Here is a 20391-nt window from a genome sequence, read left to right as displayed (position 1 = left end):
CAACCCGATATCACAGGTAAAAACTCCCTTTGCCACTTCGTCCACCTTCCCTGTCACCAATGGAACCCGCCAAGGGTGCCCGCTCTCCCCCCTACTCTTCGCTCTGTGCGTCGAGCCCCTAGCAGCGACGATCCGCGGTAACCCGGACATTCGGGGTATTCCAGTAAGGGGGAGGGAATTTAAGATCTCCCTCTTTGCTGACGACATTATTCTAACATTGACGCGCCCCCGCATCTCCCTGCCCAATCTTCACGTTGAACTTGAACGATACGGGGCCCTCTCGGGATACAAAACCAACACCTCCAAGTCGATGGCCATGCCGATAAACATGCCCGAACCAGAGACCCTACACATGCAGTCAGTATTCCCATATCACTGGGAGTGAACCTCCCTGAAATACCTGGGGGTCCATCTGACCCCGGACTTTGCATCCCTGTACCAGGCCAATTTCCCCCCCCTTTATAGCTCGATTAGGGCGCTGATCCATAAATGGAAGCCCCATCAGATATCCCTTCTGGGCCGGATAGCGGCCATAAAAATGGTGATCCTTCCAAAACTGCTGTATCTGTTCCAGACCCTTCCCATCCCAGTCCCATGCGCCCATTTGCGAGCCCTACAAGCGGACCTCCTCCGATATGTGTGGAACTACAAGCGCCACAGGATCCCACGTTCGGTCATGACGGCGGCGCGAACCGAGGGAGGCCTGGCCTTCCCAGACCTGGTGAAATACTACCAGGCCTCACAGCTACGAGCGGTGGCATCATGGTTTCCCCAGAAGTCCTACAATAGGTGGACGGAGGTGGAAAAGATTTGGCTGGCACCAATTCACCCCAATAACCTCCTCTGGAACGCGAACGCGTCAGTGGAGCCAGGACGTTTGCTAGGCTCCATGCGGCAGCTTCAACGCATATGGAGGAGGCTAGCCCAAGGCTGCCGACTGAAATCTGATAGTTCCCTGCTGACTTCCTTTCTCTATAACCCTAAAGTACCGAGAAGCCTCACCCACCCGATGTCATGGCCCTGGGCCTCGCGAAATTTATTTCATTTTGGCCATTTAGTAGATCCCAGGTCCCGCACCCTACACTCCTTCGCTGATCTTCAAGCCAAACATGACATTCCACGACCAGCTTTCTTCAGCTACCTACAGATTCGCCACTACGCCCACACAGTAGCCCCTCGGCTCCTCTTCTCGAAGCCAACCCCATTTGAGCGCATTATACTAGAGGGCACAGCTCGAAGGGGCCTTATATCAGACATATACCAAATTTTAAATGAACACTCCTTCCAACAAAACGGTAAACACGCCTATATGCTTCGATGGGAGAGGGAGCTTGGGGAGGTGCTCTGAGAGGAGGAGTGGGGAGCGGTTTGGAGACAGGCGGCCAAAAGCTCTATCTGTACCCTTTATAAGGAGAATGCATACAAAGTGCTGTTTTTCTGGTACCTGACCCCGGACGTTCTCCATAAGATCTACCCTTCCACCTCTGACCGGTGCTGGCGATGCAACCAAGCTAGGGGCACACTGTTTCACATATATTGGGCCTGCCCCTTGATTGTCCCGTTCTGGACTCAGACACGAGAGCTCCTGACCCGCCTCCTGGAGGTGCCCATACCCCTCTCCCCGAAACTATTCCTTTTGGGCCTGTCCCAACCTCGCATAGCCAAACCCTATAAGAAGCTGTTAAGACACATTATCACGGCGGCAAAGTGCTTGATAGCACTAAACTGGAAGAAACCGTTGCCCCCATCCCAAGAGGCCCTCTACGTTAGGGTCAAGGATGTAGAACTCATGGAAAAAATGACGGCTAGGATACGGGACAAACTGGAGGATCATGACCTTGTCTGGGAGAGGTGGCATGTGAGGGAGGACCCGCCGCGAGCCGACGACAGACCACCGAGGTATACTACAACACCCACCCCTCTTGCCTGCTTCTCACCCTCCTCTCTCCCTTTTTCTATCCTCTCCTTTTTCTTTTTTCTCTTTTCCTTTTCTCTCCCTCTCCACTTGCCTCTCCCACTCACCCATCCCCCCCTTCCCGCCCCACCTCCTCTTTCCTTTCTCTCTTTTGTTTGAATCCTGTTATTATACAAGCTACTGACTGAAGTACGAATAACTATGAAACCACTGTGTAAGCACATTAAGCTGGAATTGTGTACCTCTTCTTTTCTCTTACACCAGATATGTTGCCATATTTTGTACTGTCCTTTTTTTCGAAAATAAAAAAACTGTTATTTGGAAATAAAATACACTTATGATAACAATTATAGACCCTTCATTTCTTTGTAAGTGGGCAAACAAAATCTGCAGGGGCTCGAATGATTATTTTTCACCCACTGTATACACAAAAAGAGAAACTAATAGTACCCTTGCTAGTCAATTTTAGTACAAACCTGTAGTATCTAATATACTAGTATAAGAACTGACAAAGTAAGCAGGCATCTGATAATACATTGACCAAGGTACTAAAATAATATTGTTTAGCAATGTATGGTTATCCTGAAAATAAGAGAAGAAAACCAACAGTTTTTTTTTAAAACATTTTATTCCAGATCTCATACAATTACAATTATGGAAAAACACGCCTGCATATTGTAACAGTTAACTAAAGCAGATTGTCGTTTTTCATACCAACTCGAAGATTTGGCATTCTGCTTAAAAAGCTTCGGTGTTCAGCTGAGAATGGGTAAAACACATGCCTATAACATAACAAGATCTGGTTTAATACTCTTCACCTTCCTCCTCACCCTCACCTTCCACAGAATCTACACCAACTTCCTCATAATCCTTCTCCAGGGCAGCCATGTCTTCACGGGCCTCAGAGAACTCTCCCTCCTCCATACCCTCACCCACATACCAGTGCACAAAGGCACGCTTGGCATACATAAGATCAAACTTATGATCCAATCGAGCCCAGGCTTCTGCAATAGCAGTGGTGTTGCTCAGCATGCAGACAGCACGCTGTACCTTGGCCAGATCACCGCCTGGTACCACAGTTGGTGGTTGATAGTTAATACCAACCTTGAAACCAGTAGGACACCAGTCTACAAACTGGATACTACGCTTAGTTTTGATTGTGGCAATAGCAGCATTAACATCTTTGGGCACCACATCGCCACGGTACAACAGGCAGCAAGCCATGTATTTACCATGACGTGGGTCACATTTCACCATCTGGTTAGCTGGCTCAAAGCAAGCATTAGTGATCTCAGCTACAGAGAGCTGCTCATGGTAGGCTTTCTCAGCTGAGATAACTGGGGCATAAGTGGCAAGAGGGAAGTGGATACGAGGGTAGGGCACCAAGTTGGTCTGGAATTCTGTCAGATCTACATTCAAGGCTCCATCAAATCGGAGAGAAGCTGTAATAGATGACACAATCTGACTAATAAGGCGATTCAAGTTAGTGTAGGTGGGGCGCTCAATATCTAAATTTCTACGGCAGATGTCATATATGGCCTCATTGTCCACCATGAAGGCACAGTCAGAGTGCTCCAGGGTTGTGTGAGTGGTAAGGATGGAGTTGTAGGGCTCAACAACTGCTGTTGAAACCTGGGGAGCTGGATAGATGGAGAATTCCAGCTTGGACTTCTTTCCATAATCAACAGAGAGACGTTCCATCAGCAGGGAGGTGAAGCCAGACCCAGTACCGCCACCGAAGCTGTGGAAGACCAGGAAACCTTGAAGACCTGTGCACTGGTCAGCCTGTAGAATACATTTGACAGGTTAGGACAGGTAATAAAGAGATGCTGCATGTAACAAAGAACAAATAAATGAACTGAAAATGCCCTGAAAGAATCCATTGCTATTGTGCTACAAGAAAACCTGCTCAAATGGCTTTATCTTATTTAATGGAAACTACATTAGAAGAACTTCTAACATGACTTTGGTAATGTTTAGTTGATCACATTTTGTACAACTTCCTCTTGCCTTAAAACTATAGAGTATAGAATGAGGATACCTGGTATGCAAGTAGAGCTGCACGATTCTGGCTAAAACGAGAATCATGATTTATTTTGTTTGAATAAAGACCACGATTCTCGTAGCGCAACTTCATCTTTTACATTATACAAAACAATCAATTGGGCTTACTTTACTGTTTCTTTTTTTTATTCATCAAAGTGTATTTTTTTCAAAAAGACTGCTGCGCAAATACAGTGTGACATAAGATATTGCATCAACCGCCATTTTATTCTCTAGGGTCTCTGCTAAAAAATATATGTACGTTTGGGGGTTCCAGTTTACTAGCAAAAACATTTTTTTTTTAATTTTAAAGTGGAGTTCCACCCATAAATATAACATTACATCAGTAGTTTTAAAAAAATGTCATTAGTCCTTTAAGAATTTTTTTTTTTTTTTTAGATGCCTTCAAAGTGTTGTTGCTAGGCAGAATAGTTAATCTTCCCTCTTCTTGCACCTAGGTGCTTAAGCTTCCTAACCTACACCGCACAGACTCCTGGGAATGTAGTGGGTGTAACTTTCCAGGAGTCTGTGCACTCCCCAGTCTCGAAGAATCATGTGACTTGGACAGTACAGGTGCTGAAACCTGATCTGAAACCTATTGCTCAGTGCTGCACAAGCAGTGTATGTGCGAGGCTGAAATCCAGGAAGTCATACAGTCTGGCTTCATGATGCCCACACTTAAGATGGCCCCAGTCAATTTCTATTTTATAAAGTGTCTAAATGCTGTAACAACCTAACAAAACGGACCTTAGTTTACAGACTAACTTTACTAGAATACATGAAGCGTGTGTATTACAGGGGTATTTATATTTAAATATGAAATTGTGGCCGGAACTCCACTTTAACTTGTAAGCAACAAATGTCAGAAAAGGGTTGAGCCTTTAAGTGGTTAAACTGACCTCATTTCAGGGTGGATATAAATCAATGATTTAATTTTAATGATAAAATCGGATTTTTATTTATTTAAAGCGGGGGTTCACCCTAAAAAAAAATATATATTTTTTCTAACATGCCATCTAGCATAGTAGCGTGAGCTACAGTATGCCTTTATTTATTTTTTTTGCGCCGTACTCACTGTTTAATCACGGAGATAAGTTTCAGTCTAGTAGGCGTTCCTAGTCAGAGGGGAACATGATTGACGGCCAGCTATGGCGCGTCACGCCTCACGGAAATAGCGGAAATAGGACGTGGCTCTTCACGGCGCCTGCGCAGTCAGCTCCGATGTCTGTGCGCAGGCGCCGTGAAGAGCCGAGTCCTACTCAGGAGGCGTGACGCACAATAGCTGGCCGTCAATCATTGTCCCCTCTGACTAGGAACGCCCATTCCCTGCGGGGAGCCTGAAACTTATCTCCGGGATTAAACAGTGAGTACGGGGCCAAAAAAATAAATAAGGCATACTGTACCTCGCGCTACTATGCTTGATTTAATGGTAGAATGTTGTTATTGAGGGTGAACCACCGCTTTAAATAGATTTTTTTGATTTATCAAATTTATTTTAATAAAATGCTTTTGGAGTAAAAATGTATCTAAAGATAGTTTTTTTTTTATTTAGGATACATTAATAATTTAGTTTATTCAGCATGAAATGGAGCTTGGTTATGTAGCATGAGGCTGTATATTCTGCAATATTTACATTTTTGGTAAACTCATTTAATGAATCCAAGCTCTGCGAGCTGAGATAACATGCACTGCATTGATGCATTCACACAATTTCACAGTAACCATGAGATAAAACATACTTCAGGAATATTACTTTATCCCATTGTTTTGCAAATCTATGTACACTACAAACTGTATAATTGAATCGGTTCTGATATCGCTGTTTTACTAACCCAACCGCTTAATATTCTAAATAGGAAACCTTCATTCGGCTTGCAAATATTAAAGATTCTAACTACCAGCAAGAATGAGTCCTTACATTTGAAGACCACCTGTCATTTCAGATCTATCATGGCAGCGCCTGTTAGCGAGTATCCATTCACCTGCTGCCACCACGTCCCTCACATTGTTGTGTCTCTGCCACATCACCATCGACAGTTGCTCTTAAAAAATTATGGTTTAAAGGGTCACTAAAGGACATTTTTTTTTTTTTGCTAAATAGCTTCCTTTACCTTACTGCAGTCCTGGTTTCATGTCCTTATTGTTCGTTTTTGCTCTGATGTTGCTGTAATTCTCCTTTGTTTTGGACACTTCCTGGTTGTCTGTTTCCTGATCACCACAGTACTGGGAGATTTTGGTTTAGTTTTCAAACCAATACTGCTCTATGGCACTGTCCAGCACAGATACAGCATAACGTGCTAACACGAAACTAAATGCAAAAACGAAACTAAAAAACTACAGGTACATTATATGATTGATTTGTATCTATTTTTTTATCGTTTTTAAAAGGAATCAGTTAACTATTATGTCTCTATACCCTGTAACAGTCATTTCAGTAAAAAAAATGTTTCCTATAGTGAACCTTTAAATCAAGTCTTTTTACTACCGTGTTTCCCCGAAAATAAGCCTGGGTCTTATATTAATTATGCCAACAAAAGACACAGTAGGGCTTATTTTCGGGGTAGGTCTTACCATGTAATGTGCTGTCTTCTCTCCCCCTCTCCCTCCCTGCCTGTCAGGAATACCCAGTGTGAACTGAGTTAAAATGCTTGTACAATCCTATAATCCACTCTATTACAGTAGTATATAATGTACAATGTGTGCGTTTCTGTAATATAATTGTGCCAAATACATTTGTTATAGCGCCGCTCTGCACGTCTGTTACCCGCCGGAGCTCTCTTCCCCGCAATTATATTACAGAAACACACACATTGTACATTATATACTACTGTAATATAGTGGTTTAGAGGATTTTACAAGCATTTTTAACTAGGGCTTATTTTCGGGGTAGGGCTTATATTGCAGCCCTCCTGGAAAATAATGCTAGGTCTTATTTTCAGGGTAGGTCTTATTTTTGGGGAAACAGGTAGTGATTTAAATCAAATTCACCCTGCCTAATTTACAGACTGAAGTTCATCCCTTTGATCTAAGAACCAAATGTTTACAACGTCATCTCTGATGTTGAGATAAACTTAGCATGCTGCCTAGATTTTTTATTTATTTTTTGTCAGCTGTCAGAAGTGAGCAGAGAACTCTCTTCATTTGTTACATAGAATCTGGAAATGTTTTAAGATTGGGAGGGGAGTAGAATCTTTATAATTCTTTAACGATTAATCGTGCAGCTCTGTATGCAAGTGATGCCCTTTTGGGCTGACCTCTTTTTTTTTTTAGGGATTACAGGCAGTCCCTAAGTTACATATGACTCATACTTACAAACAGAGGGAGACAAGAGGACGTGAGAGGAAATCTACCCCTGGGAAGGGAAATTCACTCCTGTTAGGCCTTGTACACACGACCGAACATGTCCACTGAAACTGGTCCGTCGGACCAGTTCCCGTAGACATGTTCGGTCGTGTGTAGGGCCGACCGGACAATTTTCCGGCCGACCGGACAGGTTTCCAGCGGACAACTGTTTCTTAGCATGCTAATAAACATGTCCGCTGGAACCATGTCCGCCGGACATGTCCGATGGTCAGTAGAACCTGCTCATGACGTCGAAGTGATTCGACGCATGCGTGGAAGCATTGAATTTCCGGGTTCGCGCACGTCGCCGCGTCATCGTCGCCGTCTGTCCGCGGGGATTTTGGTTTGATGGTGTGTACAACCATCAGACCAAAATCTCCGAGCGGACATGTCCGATGAAAACGGTCCGCGGACCGTTTTTATCGGACAGGTCCGCTCGTCTGTATCGGACAGGTCCGCTCGTCTGTACGCGGCCTAAGAGTTATTATGGAAAAAAAGCATCTCCGCTGAAGCTTTATCACCAATCCTTGTTTCCACAACAACCCAAAATTTTCAAAATTCAATTGGCACATGGACAAAAAGTGAGGTGAAATCTCCTGAAGAGGGGCACAGACAGCAAAACAAACATTACAGCGGTGTTAACGTAATTTTTTTTGCGGGAGTTACACCTGTGCCAACTCACACACAAATTCAACTTAAAGCGGAGGTCCGGTAAAAAATAAAAAAAATAATTAAAAGTCAGCAGCTACTAACACTGTAGCTGCTGACTTTTAATAAGGACACTTACCTGTCCTAGCCAGCGATGTCGGCCCCCGCCGAGGCCGATCCTCGATCCTGGCAGCTCCAGGCGCCGCCATCCACAGTATGGGAAACAGGCAGTGAAGCCGTGCGGGTTCACTGCCCGTTTCCTACTGCGCATGCGCGGCGCTTTGTGAATGGGCCGGCTGCTTTCTGGGATACACACAGTTCCCAGAATGCAGCGCACCCCATTCACAAGAAGAAACTGAGTGTAGGACGAATAAGAGGATCCACCTTGGAGGATGAAGAGGCAGATTCAGGACTTCCGCATAGCAACAGCTATTTCGGGTAAGTAAAACATTATTTTATTTTTTTTCATTTTATTTTTATTTTTTTCATTTTTGGAGTAAACATTTTTTTCAGGGTGGAACTCCACTTTAAGAACTAACCTACAGAACATATCTTGTTTGTAACCCGGGGACTGCCTGTCTAGGAATCTTTGGAAACATTTGGCTGTTGGTGCCCATCAAGCCTGGAATCTCTGACTGGCTCCCTACATGACCATCTGTTTTCAGCGCATTTGCTCAGATGCACACAAATAGCATATCAAGGATCCATTTATTCATGCTCAGAATTCCAAAGAATGTGATACATATGAGTCCCAAACAATGTTGCATTTACTTTATACTAGTGATGAGAAAAGTTGTTTAACCACTTCACACCCGCACGCCGTCATATGACGTCAAAAACGGGGACCTGTTATCCTGGGTGGACGTCATATGACGTGATGGGCTTTGCGGGGGGATATCTCAATGATGCCTGCACCCGGAGGCATCATTGAGATATCATTTTTTAGCGGCGGCGATCCTGCGCACCGTAAGAACGATCATAGCGGCGGTTTCGCCGCTAGATCGTTCTTACAGGCGGCGGGAGGGGACATCCCCGCCATCCGGTGCTTCTCCGGGCTCTCCCGTCCCACCGGGGCCCGGAGAGATGATCGCCGTCCGCCGGATGTTTGCCATAGAGAAGACTGGTGACCATCTGGTCACCAGTCATCTCTATGACCGTCGGAGGCCCGGGCGCGATGTGATGACGTCACGCCCGGGTCCCCGTAAGTAAACAAACCGCAATTGCGGCTAGTTTGAATGAGATCTGTGAATTTTTTTTCACGATCTCATTCTTTCCAGCCTGCAGGAGAGATGTGGGGTCTTATTGACCCCGCATCTCTCCTTAAAGAGGACCTGTCACACATATTCCTATTACAAGGGATGTTTACATTACTTGTAATAGGAATAAAAGCGATTGAAAAAAAAAAAAGTGTAAAAAAAAGTGTAAAAAATAAAGAAATAAGTAAAAGAAAAAAGAAAAAATGATAATAAAAAAATTAAAATGCCCCTGTCCCCGGTAGCTCGCGCTCAGAAGCGTACGCACACGTAAGTCCCGCCCACGTATGTAAACGTCGTTCAAACCACACATGTGAGGTGTCGTCGCGTGCGTTAGAGCGTGTGCAACAATTCTAGCACTAGACCTCCTCTGTAACTCTAAACTGGCAACCTGTAAAAATCTTAAAGTGTCACCTATGGAGATTTTTAAGTAACGAAGTTTGGCGCCATTCCATGAGTGTACGCAATTTTAAAGCGTGACATGTTAGGTATCTAGTTACTCGGCGTAACATCATCTTTCATATTTTACCAAAAAATTGGGCTAACGTTACTGTTTTGTTATTTTTTAATTTATGAAACCATTTTTTTTACAAAAAAAAGCCGTTTGAAAAATGATTGCGCAAATACGGTGCAAGATAAAAAGTTGCAATTTTATTCCCTAGGGTGTCTGCTAAAAAAACATATATAATGTTTGGGGGTTCTGAGTAATTTTCTAGCAAAAGAATGAGGATTTGTACATGTAGGAAAGAAGTGCCAGAATAGGCCCGGGAAGGAGGTGGGTTTTAAAGCCCGGTATTGAAGTGGTTAAATAACCGGACCATGTACCAGGTTGCACATATCTTCAAATTACATGTAGCTGGATGCATAGTTAACTAATGGTTTGTGCATATTAATGCATGGCTTTTAACCACTAGCCGACCAGCCACCGCAGTTATACGGCGGCAGGTCGGCTCGGCTGCGCGAAATCACGTAGCTATACGTAATTTCGCATTGCAGCCATTAGGGGCGCGTGCACGCCCCCTGCTCGCCCCTGGTGCCGACGCGCGTGCCCGCCGGGCGCGATCACCGCCGGGCACCCGCGATCGCTCGTTACAGAGCGAGAACCGGGAGCTGTGCGTGTAAACACACAGCTCCCGGTCCTGTCAGGGAGAGAAATTACTGTTCGTCTGTTCATACAATGTATGAACAGCGATCTGTCATTTCCCCTAGTCAGTCCACTAGTCAATCTACAGTTAGAACTCACCCTTCCTCGCCCCCTATTGTTAACCCCTTCCCTGTCAGTGGCATTTTTATAGTAATCAATGCATTTTTATAGCACTGATCGCTATAAAAATGCCAATGGTCCCAAAAATGTGTCAAAAGTGTCCGAAGTGTCCGCCATAATGTCGCAGTACCAATAAAAAAAATCGCTGTTCGCTGCCATTACTAGTAAAAAAAAATATTAATAAAAATGCCATAAAACTATCCCCTATTTTGTAGACGCTATAATTTTTTGCGCAAACCAATCAATAAACGCTTATTGTGATTTTTTTTTTACGAAAAATATGTAGAAGAATACGTATCGGCCTAAACTGAGGAAAAAAAAATGTTTTTATATATATTTTTGGGGGATATTTATTACAGCAAAAAGTAAAAAATATTAATTATTTTTCAAAATTGTCGCTCTACTTTTGTTTATAGCGCAAAAAATAAAAACCGCAGAAGTGATCAAATACCACCAAAAGAAAGCTCTATTTGTGGGAAAAAAAGGACACCAATTTTGTTTGGGAGCCACATCGAACGACCGCGCAATTGTCCGTTAAAGCGGCGCAGTGCTGAATCGCAAAAAGTGGCCCGGTCATTGACCAGCAAAATGGTTCAGGGCTGAAGTGGTTAATGGTTACTATAAGATATCCAAAAAATATAAATTCTTCTATCAGTCACAGGCACATCAAGGACATTAAAATGGACAGATCTATAGACCTGAACTTACCAGTTTTCGGATCCTGTCCAGAACTAAGTCAATTATCTCCTTGCCAATTGTATAATGACCACGGGCATAGTTATTGGCTGCATCTTCCTTGCCTGTAATTAGCTGTTCTGGATGGAATAACTGACGATATGTTCCAGTTCGTACTTCATCTGTGATAACATTTTGGTACATGTGTTAGGCAAGGGTTTGACCATATATTTAAAGGAAGAAAATTAACACCAATCAGAACTTACCAATGACTGTTGGTTCCAGGTCCACGAACACAGCCCTAGGGACGTGCTTGCCAGCTCCAGTCTCACTGAAAAAGGTGTTAAAGGAATCGTCCCCTCCTCCAATGGTCTTGTCACTGGGCATCTGCCCATCAGGCTGGATACCATGTTCCAGGCAGTACAACTCCCAGCAGGCATTACCAATCTGCACACCAGCCTGACCAACGTGTATAGAGATGCACTCGCGCTGCAAAGATGAAGAAAGTAAAATAGTTAATGGCAATAGGCTGTAAAGTGTAAAACCTGCACCAATAAATGTTATACCTATGAAATGATGTGTGTAGGTAATGGTGCTGAGCAATTTGAATTTTATTTCCTAAAAATATCTTTGTTCAGACCCGTCACTAACACTGTAAAAGCAGGTCTGAATATTCAGAAGCAGTAAGAAGGCTAATCACACCCTCTGCAGTCAGCTGACGTTATTCCACATTTCCATAAAGGAGCCTGCAAGCAGCTTCCACCCCCACACGTTATCCGCCTGGTCACGAAAGAGGAACATCTGCAAGAGGCTTTCAAATGAATCAGGATTATCCTTTGTGATGGATCGCTTTCTTCACAAGTACTCATTTTACGGAATTGCTTTGCTCCACCCAGCAGCTGTTGTCTGTCTCAGCATCAAAGTCATAAACCAGTGCCGCCCTCTAGGCATCCACTATGTGGTCTAGCGCCAGTCTCTAAGGGCAGAAGACACACCTGTACAAAGACTAACTAAAGCAGACCTTTACTCCTTTGACGACTACTACTCTTTTCTTTGCAGATCCTATTTTTATTTTTTTTGACAGCCTAGTCCGAGCTTCTGCCTGGCATCCCAAGCTGCACAAAGCCTCCTGGGATACATGTGTCATACAACCTCGGAGGGGGGGGGCATGCACTGGGCATGCATCACATGCTGTTAGGAGCAGAAGACAATGGTAGAATGACCTTAAAGTGGAGGTTCACCCTTAAAAAAAATTCTGACATCACATGGAGGCGCGCCATCCTACCGACAGAATGCCGGTGGTTGTTTTTTTTTTCTCAGCCCGATTTTCACCCCCCCCCCCCGGGACTGGGCGTTCCCCAAGCACTGCCTGTGATTGACAGGCTTCCGAACGGCGCATACTGCGCGTCACAGGTTGCCGACAGAACCCGAACGTCGGTGCGCAGGCGCCGTATAGAGCCGCACCGACGTTCGGGTTTTTTCGGCAACCTGTGACGCGCAGTATGCGCCGCTCAGAAGCCTGTCAATCACAGGCAGTGCTTGGGAACGCCCAATCCCGTGGGATTGCCGGGGGTGAAAATCGTGATAACGAGGTATGTGCTGAAAAAACAAACAAAAAAATACCGGCATTCTGTCGGTAGGATGGCGCGACTCCATGTGATGTCAGAATTTTTTTTTAAGGGTGAACCTCCACTTTAATTAAAGACAACATTGAAGACTCCTACTTCTTCCTTTGATGAAACTGCAGATCTATTTCTTCAGGCTAGGTTCACACTAGTGCCAATTGGATGCCATTTCCCTGCATCTAATTTGCATGACAGGAGATTGTGACCGGCTCTCTGTCATGCGAATTTGCGGCTGCGGAGTGGCTTGTACAGGAGTCCTGTGCATCTTTAGGGCCGAATTCAGGCAAAAATGTGGCCCTTATAAGAACAGGGACAGCTGCATCCGTCTGCAGTGTGAACCCAGCCATTTTTTTAGAAGAGCCCAACCCTAGCTTCTGCTTGGCATTGACAGCTGCCCAGAGCCTCCTGGGTTACTTGTATATCACACACCCTAGCAGGCTTCAGGGGCTATGTAGAACACATTGTGCATGCATCACGTGCTGTTAGAGGCAGAAGCCACAACGGTAAAAAGGACATAATTAAAGCAGACATTCACACTTTGACAACTACTACTGCGTCCTTTGATGAAACTGCAGATCTCATTTTTTTTTATTCTTTTGGAGAGCCCAATCTGAGCTTCCTCTTCAGATGCCCAAAGCCTCCTGGGATACTTGAGCCACGCGTCCTAGGAGGCTTAGGGGGGGCTACATAGAACATATTGTGCATGCATAATCAAAGGACCGGGCATAGGGTTGCCAACTCATCCCTTTAAAACAGAACACATATTAATTACACAGGTTCTGTGGCTAATTAAGGAGGTAATTAAACTCACTTGGTGCCTTATTTGCATTAAATTAGCCTCAGAACCTGTGTAATTCATATGTGTTCTGTTTTAAAGGGATGAGGTGGCAACTGTAGCCAGGCAAGAACCCTGGAAGAGACAGCTGGCTCTCAACAATGGTGGCAGAGGACCCGATGTGCTTTATGGCAGGACAACGCTGGGTTCTGGTTGTGTTTTGAAGATAACCCATCTTGAGGTGATTGTAGCCATATTAGTGTGCTTGCAACAATAACAAATACTGTCTGTGATACTTGTTTTAATTGCACTAACATCCAATTTGTCAGGACAAGCTTTTGGGGTGTGTCCCCTTCAAGATCCAAGCAGTACTAATTTACCATAGAAGATTCTAGTACTGCTTGGGCCTTTTAGAAGGGGGGACACCCCCAAAAGCTTGTAGGTTTGTGCAAATAAGAAAGTATCCTGGAGAGTACACAATTGTTTCTGATGATAACCTAGGATACAAAAGAATAACAATGTGGGGGAGGGGTGTTGCAGGTTCCTCTTGTAAGGTCTCGCTTCCACTTCATCCTCTACACATAGGATCATCATCATCATAATGGAGGAGGAGGATCTGCTGATAAAGGGACCTCCAATGTACAATGTACCATCACAGACACAATAGAGTGACACCCATGTTAAGCTAGGAATAGGATAAATCCCACAGTAAAGGGGGACCAGTGCACTCATCCCAACCAAATGCCCACCAGTTCATCACTAGGCTATCCCATTAGAACAGTTCTGAATGGTGTGACCACCTTTCCTCTTATCCTAGAGGACCATCCATCCATCCATCCTATATCAGACGAGCACGCGCATATCCACCCCCAGCGCTGGACTAATTGTCTGTGCCGTGCGCGCGGCCGCTGCCCTCAATCACGGCCATGGTCATGATAATGATAACACACGGGGGGGGGGGGGGACATCACCGCACACACCGGCACTCACACAGAAACCTCCCGTCACACTCACCATGGTTGAGGATGAGGAGTCCGCGAAGAGTAAGAATTAAAAAATAAAAAAAATGGCGTTACTTTATCCAGCAGCTACGAGTGGATGTAAGTAACAGAATGAAGAGATGGGATGCGGAGGTCGCTTTTTATAGCCTGGGCGGTGACGTCGGCATAGATTATTTTAATGTAGCGCAGGCGGAGTGCTGATTGGAAGAAGGCTTGGAGTGAGGTGTATGAATGTGAATGTGTCTGCTCTCACTACCGCCTCATGCGACAATATGGCGGCCTCTCCATCAATGGATGGAGAGCGGCTACCGACTGCGCCTCACACCGACACCACGAGCGCACACTCAGCGCAGGTTAAGGCAGCCTATTGGTACTATCGGGTGTTGTGGAGAGGGCAGGCGCTTGTACCTGACTAAGAATGGGGGAAATAGAGGGACTAAGACGATGTCACCTTTACCTCACAAGATATAGAATAGAATTGAGGGAGATATACCGACCAGGGGGGACCTACCGCAACATGGGCTACGGGGTATGGCCTGAAAATGCGCACATTGGCCATCACTATTCATCACATCACATCACTATTCTCTCCTCATAGCAGGCATCGGGACAGAGCCGAACACACAGCATCTCACATACGTCCTCTATAGTCTATATATCATCTATCTATATCGAGATATACAATCTCTATACATATCATATGTCATCTATACATCCTCTATAGTCTATATATCATCTATACATCCTATATAGTCTATATATCATCTATCTATATAGAGATATACAATCTCTATACATATCATATGTCATCTATACACCCCATAATTCTCTATACATCCTCTATAGTCTATATATCATCTATACATTCTCTATACATCCTCTATAGCCTATATATCATCTATTCTATACATCCCATAATTCTCTATACATAATCATCCCATATGTCCCATGTATAAATCCCATAATTCTCTATATATGTCATCTTTACATCACATAATTCTCTATACATATCATATGTCATCTATACATCCAATAATTCTCTATATATGTCATCAATACACCCAATAATTATTTATATATGTCAGCTATACATCCCATAATTCTCTATACATATCATATCATGTCATGTCATCTATACATCCCATGTGTCCCATCTATAAATCCCATAATTCTCTATATATGTCATCTTTACATCCCATATATCTCTATACATATCATATGTCATCTATAAATCCCATAATTTTCTATACATATCATATGTCATCTATACATCCCATAATTTTCTATACATATCATATGTCATCTATACATATCATATATCATCTATACATCCCATATGTCCCATCTATAAATCCCATAATTCTCTATATATGTCATCTTTACATCCCATATATCTCTATACATATCATATGTCATCTATACATCCCATAATTTTCTATACATATCATATGTCATCTATACATCCCATAAATTTCTATACATATCATATGTCATCTATACATCCCATAATTCTCTATACATATCATATGTCATCTATACATCCCATAATTCTCTATACATATCATATATCATCTATACATCCCATAATTCTCTATACATATCATATGTCATCTATACATCCCATAATTCTCTATACATATCATATGTCATCTATACATTCCATAATTCTCTATACATAGCATATGTCCTCTATACATCCCATAATTCTCTATACATAGCATATGTCATCTATACATTCTCTATACATATCATATGTCATCTATACATCTCATATCCTCTTCTATACATATCATAGGTCATCTATACATCCCCTATACATATGGCATCTATATATCCCCAATGCATATGTCATCTACAGTATATATCCCCATATACATATGTCATCTATATATCCCCAATCCTCTACAGCTCATATCACAGGTCATCTATACACCTTCTATCCTCTATACATATATGCCATCTATACATCCCATTTCTCTGTACCAGCCTTTTTCAACCAAGCCTTCTGGGTTTTTCAGGGGTGCCTTGACAAAATGCCTAAAGACTGCCCCAAAAAGTGGGTGGATCAGGTCTGCCTTTTTGTTAGCGATGTTCCGCCTGGGGAAGTCAGCAGCTACAAATACTATAGCTGCTGACTTTTAATATATGAACACTTACCTGTCCAGGGAGCAATGTCGGCACCCAAAGCCGATCTTCGGAACGTCTCTCGGGTGCTGCCGCCGCCATTCCTGGTAAGGGAACCAGGCAGTGAAGACATTCGGCTTCACTCCTGGTTCCCTACTGCGCATTCGCGTTCTGAATGGTCCCTGCTGTCTTCTGGGACCTGTGTGTCTCCCAGAAGACAGCGGGGTGGGGGGGGCCCCTTCCCCCCGGAAAGGTGCCAAATGTGACACCGGAGATGGGGGGGGGGGGGCTAGGAATCCGATCAGTGGAAGTTCTGTTTCTGGGTGGATACACCACTTCTCTTTTTTTTTTTTTTTTTTTTTTAAAGTATGTTTATTGGGTTTTTAAAAAGGCAATTACAATCATAAAGCCAACATTAATTTTACATATGCAATTCATTGAAGGGAACAACATATCTAAATTAAACAAATACATATAAAAACGTATATGTTAGAAGAACGGTATCATGTATACATAACATGAAGAGTTGTAACTTGTATCAAATCACTCAAAGTTTTTTTTTTTTTGAGTGATTGGATACACCACTCCTAAAGCTCCCCTGCCCATTGAAATCCTAAAGCGCCCCTGCTCATTGAAATCAATAGGAAGCGCTGCCGAACCGCCGGCAAATAGCGCCGCTGAAAACAGCGGCACTTTACCGCCGCTGCCCCAGTGTGAAAGGGGCCTTTAGTGAGGGAGAGAAACACCAAATACTAGTCAGTACCAGCGTGCATTATAAGAATAAATCACTCCTAATGTTGGGTGTCCTATGTGCATTCTGACAATGTAAGAATATTAGTTTAGTTTTTAAAATTTTAGAATGGGGTGCATAACTTTAAAGGGTGCCTTGACTGAGAAAAAGGTTGAGAAACCCAGCTCTATACACATCATATGTGTCACATACACAGCTCATATCTTCTATACATCTCATATTATATGTCACCTATAATTCCCATACATATGTGTTAGATACATGAGTCATAGTATACGTCATCTATACATAATATGTCATCTCTAATTTCCATATCTCTATGTATATGTCACATATTGTATCCTCTATACATATGTCACATATATGTTCCCTATAAATATCTTCTGTCATACACAGGGACGGGCTGACAATTTATGGGGCCCCTGTGCAATAGATTATGGGGCCACACAGTATACACACACACACATACAGTATGCATACACAGTATACCCACACAGACACACAATATGCACACACAGTATACACATACACACACTGAAAAGGTACTGGAGAGGCGGGGCAGCTATAACCTTGGGATTTTTAGACCAAAAGAATGTTGGCAAGGGACATTTCAGGGACAGATGTAAAAAAACACAGATTTTTACATACTGTCCCTGGTTTTACTGAGGCTGGCAACCCTGATGGGCCCCCTTAGTGGTATGGGGCCCTCGGGCAGTGCCCGAATGGTCAGTCCGCCCCTGGTCATACATATGTCCTCTATGCATCTCATATCATTGTTACCTGTACTTCCTGTGTCCTCTCAACACCTCATCATATGTCATTATACATACAGTATGTGATCAATACATCTCCTATAGCACCAGCACATCTAATATTAGTGTCATCAATGTGATATGTACATCTCGTATCAAGGTCATATTTATTCATGAACTAGCTGAATACCCGGCGTTGCCTGGTCTTCCTATCTTAACCTTTTGGGGAGGAAAATCATAGTAATATAAATATACCCATCTTTTATATAAGGGTGTAGGTAAGGGTTAATTTAACTGTCATATATTTTTATTTGGCATATAAGTAATATGTGTACCAGGTATTATTGAAATATCTCCAGGCGTACAGAAGTTATGTGGGAACATACATTTCCCATTGATTTGCATGGGACTTTAAACAAAAACCCCGACCCTCACAAATGGGGGTAGTTAAGGGATAAATGAACTATCCTATAGTTTAAGTGGACATATAAGTAACATGTGACCAAGTGTTATCGAAATATCTACAGCCGTTTGGAAGTTATGAAGTAACATGTATTTCCCATAGAGTTGAATGGGACTTTAAAGAAAAACCCCGACCATGGCAAATGGGGGTGGGTAAGGGTTAAACCACCTATCCTATGTTTGTTGCTGACATATAAGTAACATGTGTGCCAAGTTTCATGTTAATATCTTTAGCCGTTTGGACGTGATGCTGGAACATACATACACACACACACACACACACACACACACACACACACACACGTTGAGTTTTATATAGATAGATGTCATATACACATCCAATGAATATAATATGCAGATCCAAGTCCACAGAATATACATGTAATATCCATGTCATATATACTCCTCTCAATGTTCTATTATTATACAGGATTTATATATTACAATATGAGGATGGACACCTGATATCAGTGTAATATTTCTTTATCAATTGGCTGTATACATCTAACCGAGGTGATCTAGTTGTGTAGGAGATTCGGGCAGTGTGTGATGTATAGGGGTTAGATGATAAAGGAATATTACACTGATATCAGGTGTCCATCCTCATATTGTAATATAATAATCCTGGCTATGTGTACACAGTGTGTGAGAGATAGATCTATATATATATATGATAATGAAGGGTCCTGGCTATGTGTACACAGTGTGTGAGAGATAGATCTATATATATATATGATAATGAAGGGTCCTGGCTATGTGTACACAGTGTGTGAGAGATAGATCTATATATATATATATATGATAATGAAGGGTCCTGGCTGTGTGCTATACATATATTAATACTGGGTGTCCTAGTTGGGGAGGTGTGCAGTGCGAACAGACGATCGATCCCCCCCCCCCCCCCCCATGGCAGATGTGTGAAGGAAGATCGCTGAGCCCGGGGGGGTGATGTCAGCGGCTGCAGCTGATCAGGCTGGTTAACCCGTCATTGGCCGCTGGATGGGGCGGACGGGCTCTCAGGGTGACACACACTGCGGCATGCCGGCATCCTCCTTCTTGGCACCGGGCCAGGGTACAGACAGACGCAGGATCCGCCCTGCAGTCTCCACCTTGCCGGCTTCCATGCTCGGAACCGGAAAAAGAAGCCATTATCTGCCCCTGATAAGACCCCCAATAGGGAGGGGTTTACACCGCCATAGTGTGATCGGAACCGACGTGTACAAGGAGTGTGTACCACCGGCGATCACATTGATTGTATAGATGATAAATTCCATAGACATTATATATACATGGGGAGGTGGATTTATTCTTTCAGGGTCAGAAGACTCAGCAATTCGTGAAAAGTCACCTGCACCTCCCCACATCTCTCACAGGCAGAATACAAATCTGTACATCAGAACAATATGTTAATAATAATGGTTACTTATATATCTTATACCGCCATGTCTGCCAGGTTAGGGATTTTCCTATCTATAGGGAATGGCTCATCATATCCCGCATTACAGCAAAACAGATGCTGGATGCTTCTAATACAGCAGAATAGTGTGTCATTACAGCAATATGTATCCAAGCCGACCATGTTAGCACAGGAATCTATCTATGGTAACTGGTTGTAATACAAGCAGAGATTAATTCATCTGTGGTCATTTTAGTAATGAAAAAAATATCTTTGTAATTTTGATATTGTGAGTAAGATGATAGCTAGAAAAAACATTCTTGCTCCTGAAACCTGAGAAATGTGTGAGCTGCCTGTGCTAAAAT

The 20391-nt window shown here is 43.3% G+C and overlaps 1 protein-coding gene across 1 annotated transcript; it reads right to left on the bottom strand.

Annotated features, from left to right (window-relative positions):
• Positions 1-2524: 2524 nt before the first annotated feature.
• Positions 2525-14664, bottom strand: LOC120929571 (tubulin alpha-1B chain). Its single transcript, XM_040341161.1, has 4 exons — positions 14555-14664; positions 11407-11629; positions 11174-11322; positions 2525-3700 (listed from the first exon to the last, which is right to left on the bottom strand). The coding sequence occupies exons 1-4, from the start codon at positions 14555-14557 to the stop codon at positions 2720-2722; spliced, it is 1356 nt and encodes a 451-aa protein (XP_040197095.1). The 5' UTR covers positions 14558-14664; the 3' UTR covers positions 2525-2719.
• Positions 14665-20391: the final 5727 nt, after the last annotated feature.

The sequence above is a fragment of the Rana temporaria genome, chromosome 2 (assembly GCF_905171775.1).
Source record: "Rana temporaria chromosome 2, aRanTem1.1, whole genome shotgun sequence".
Lineage (NCBI taxonomy): Eukaryota > Metazoa > Chordata > Amphibia > Anura > Ranidae > Rana > Rana temporaria.
Note: the sequence above shows the minus strand (reverse complement) of the source record. Positions and strands in the feature narration are given on the sequence as shown.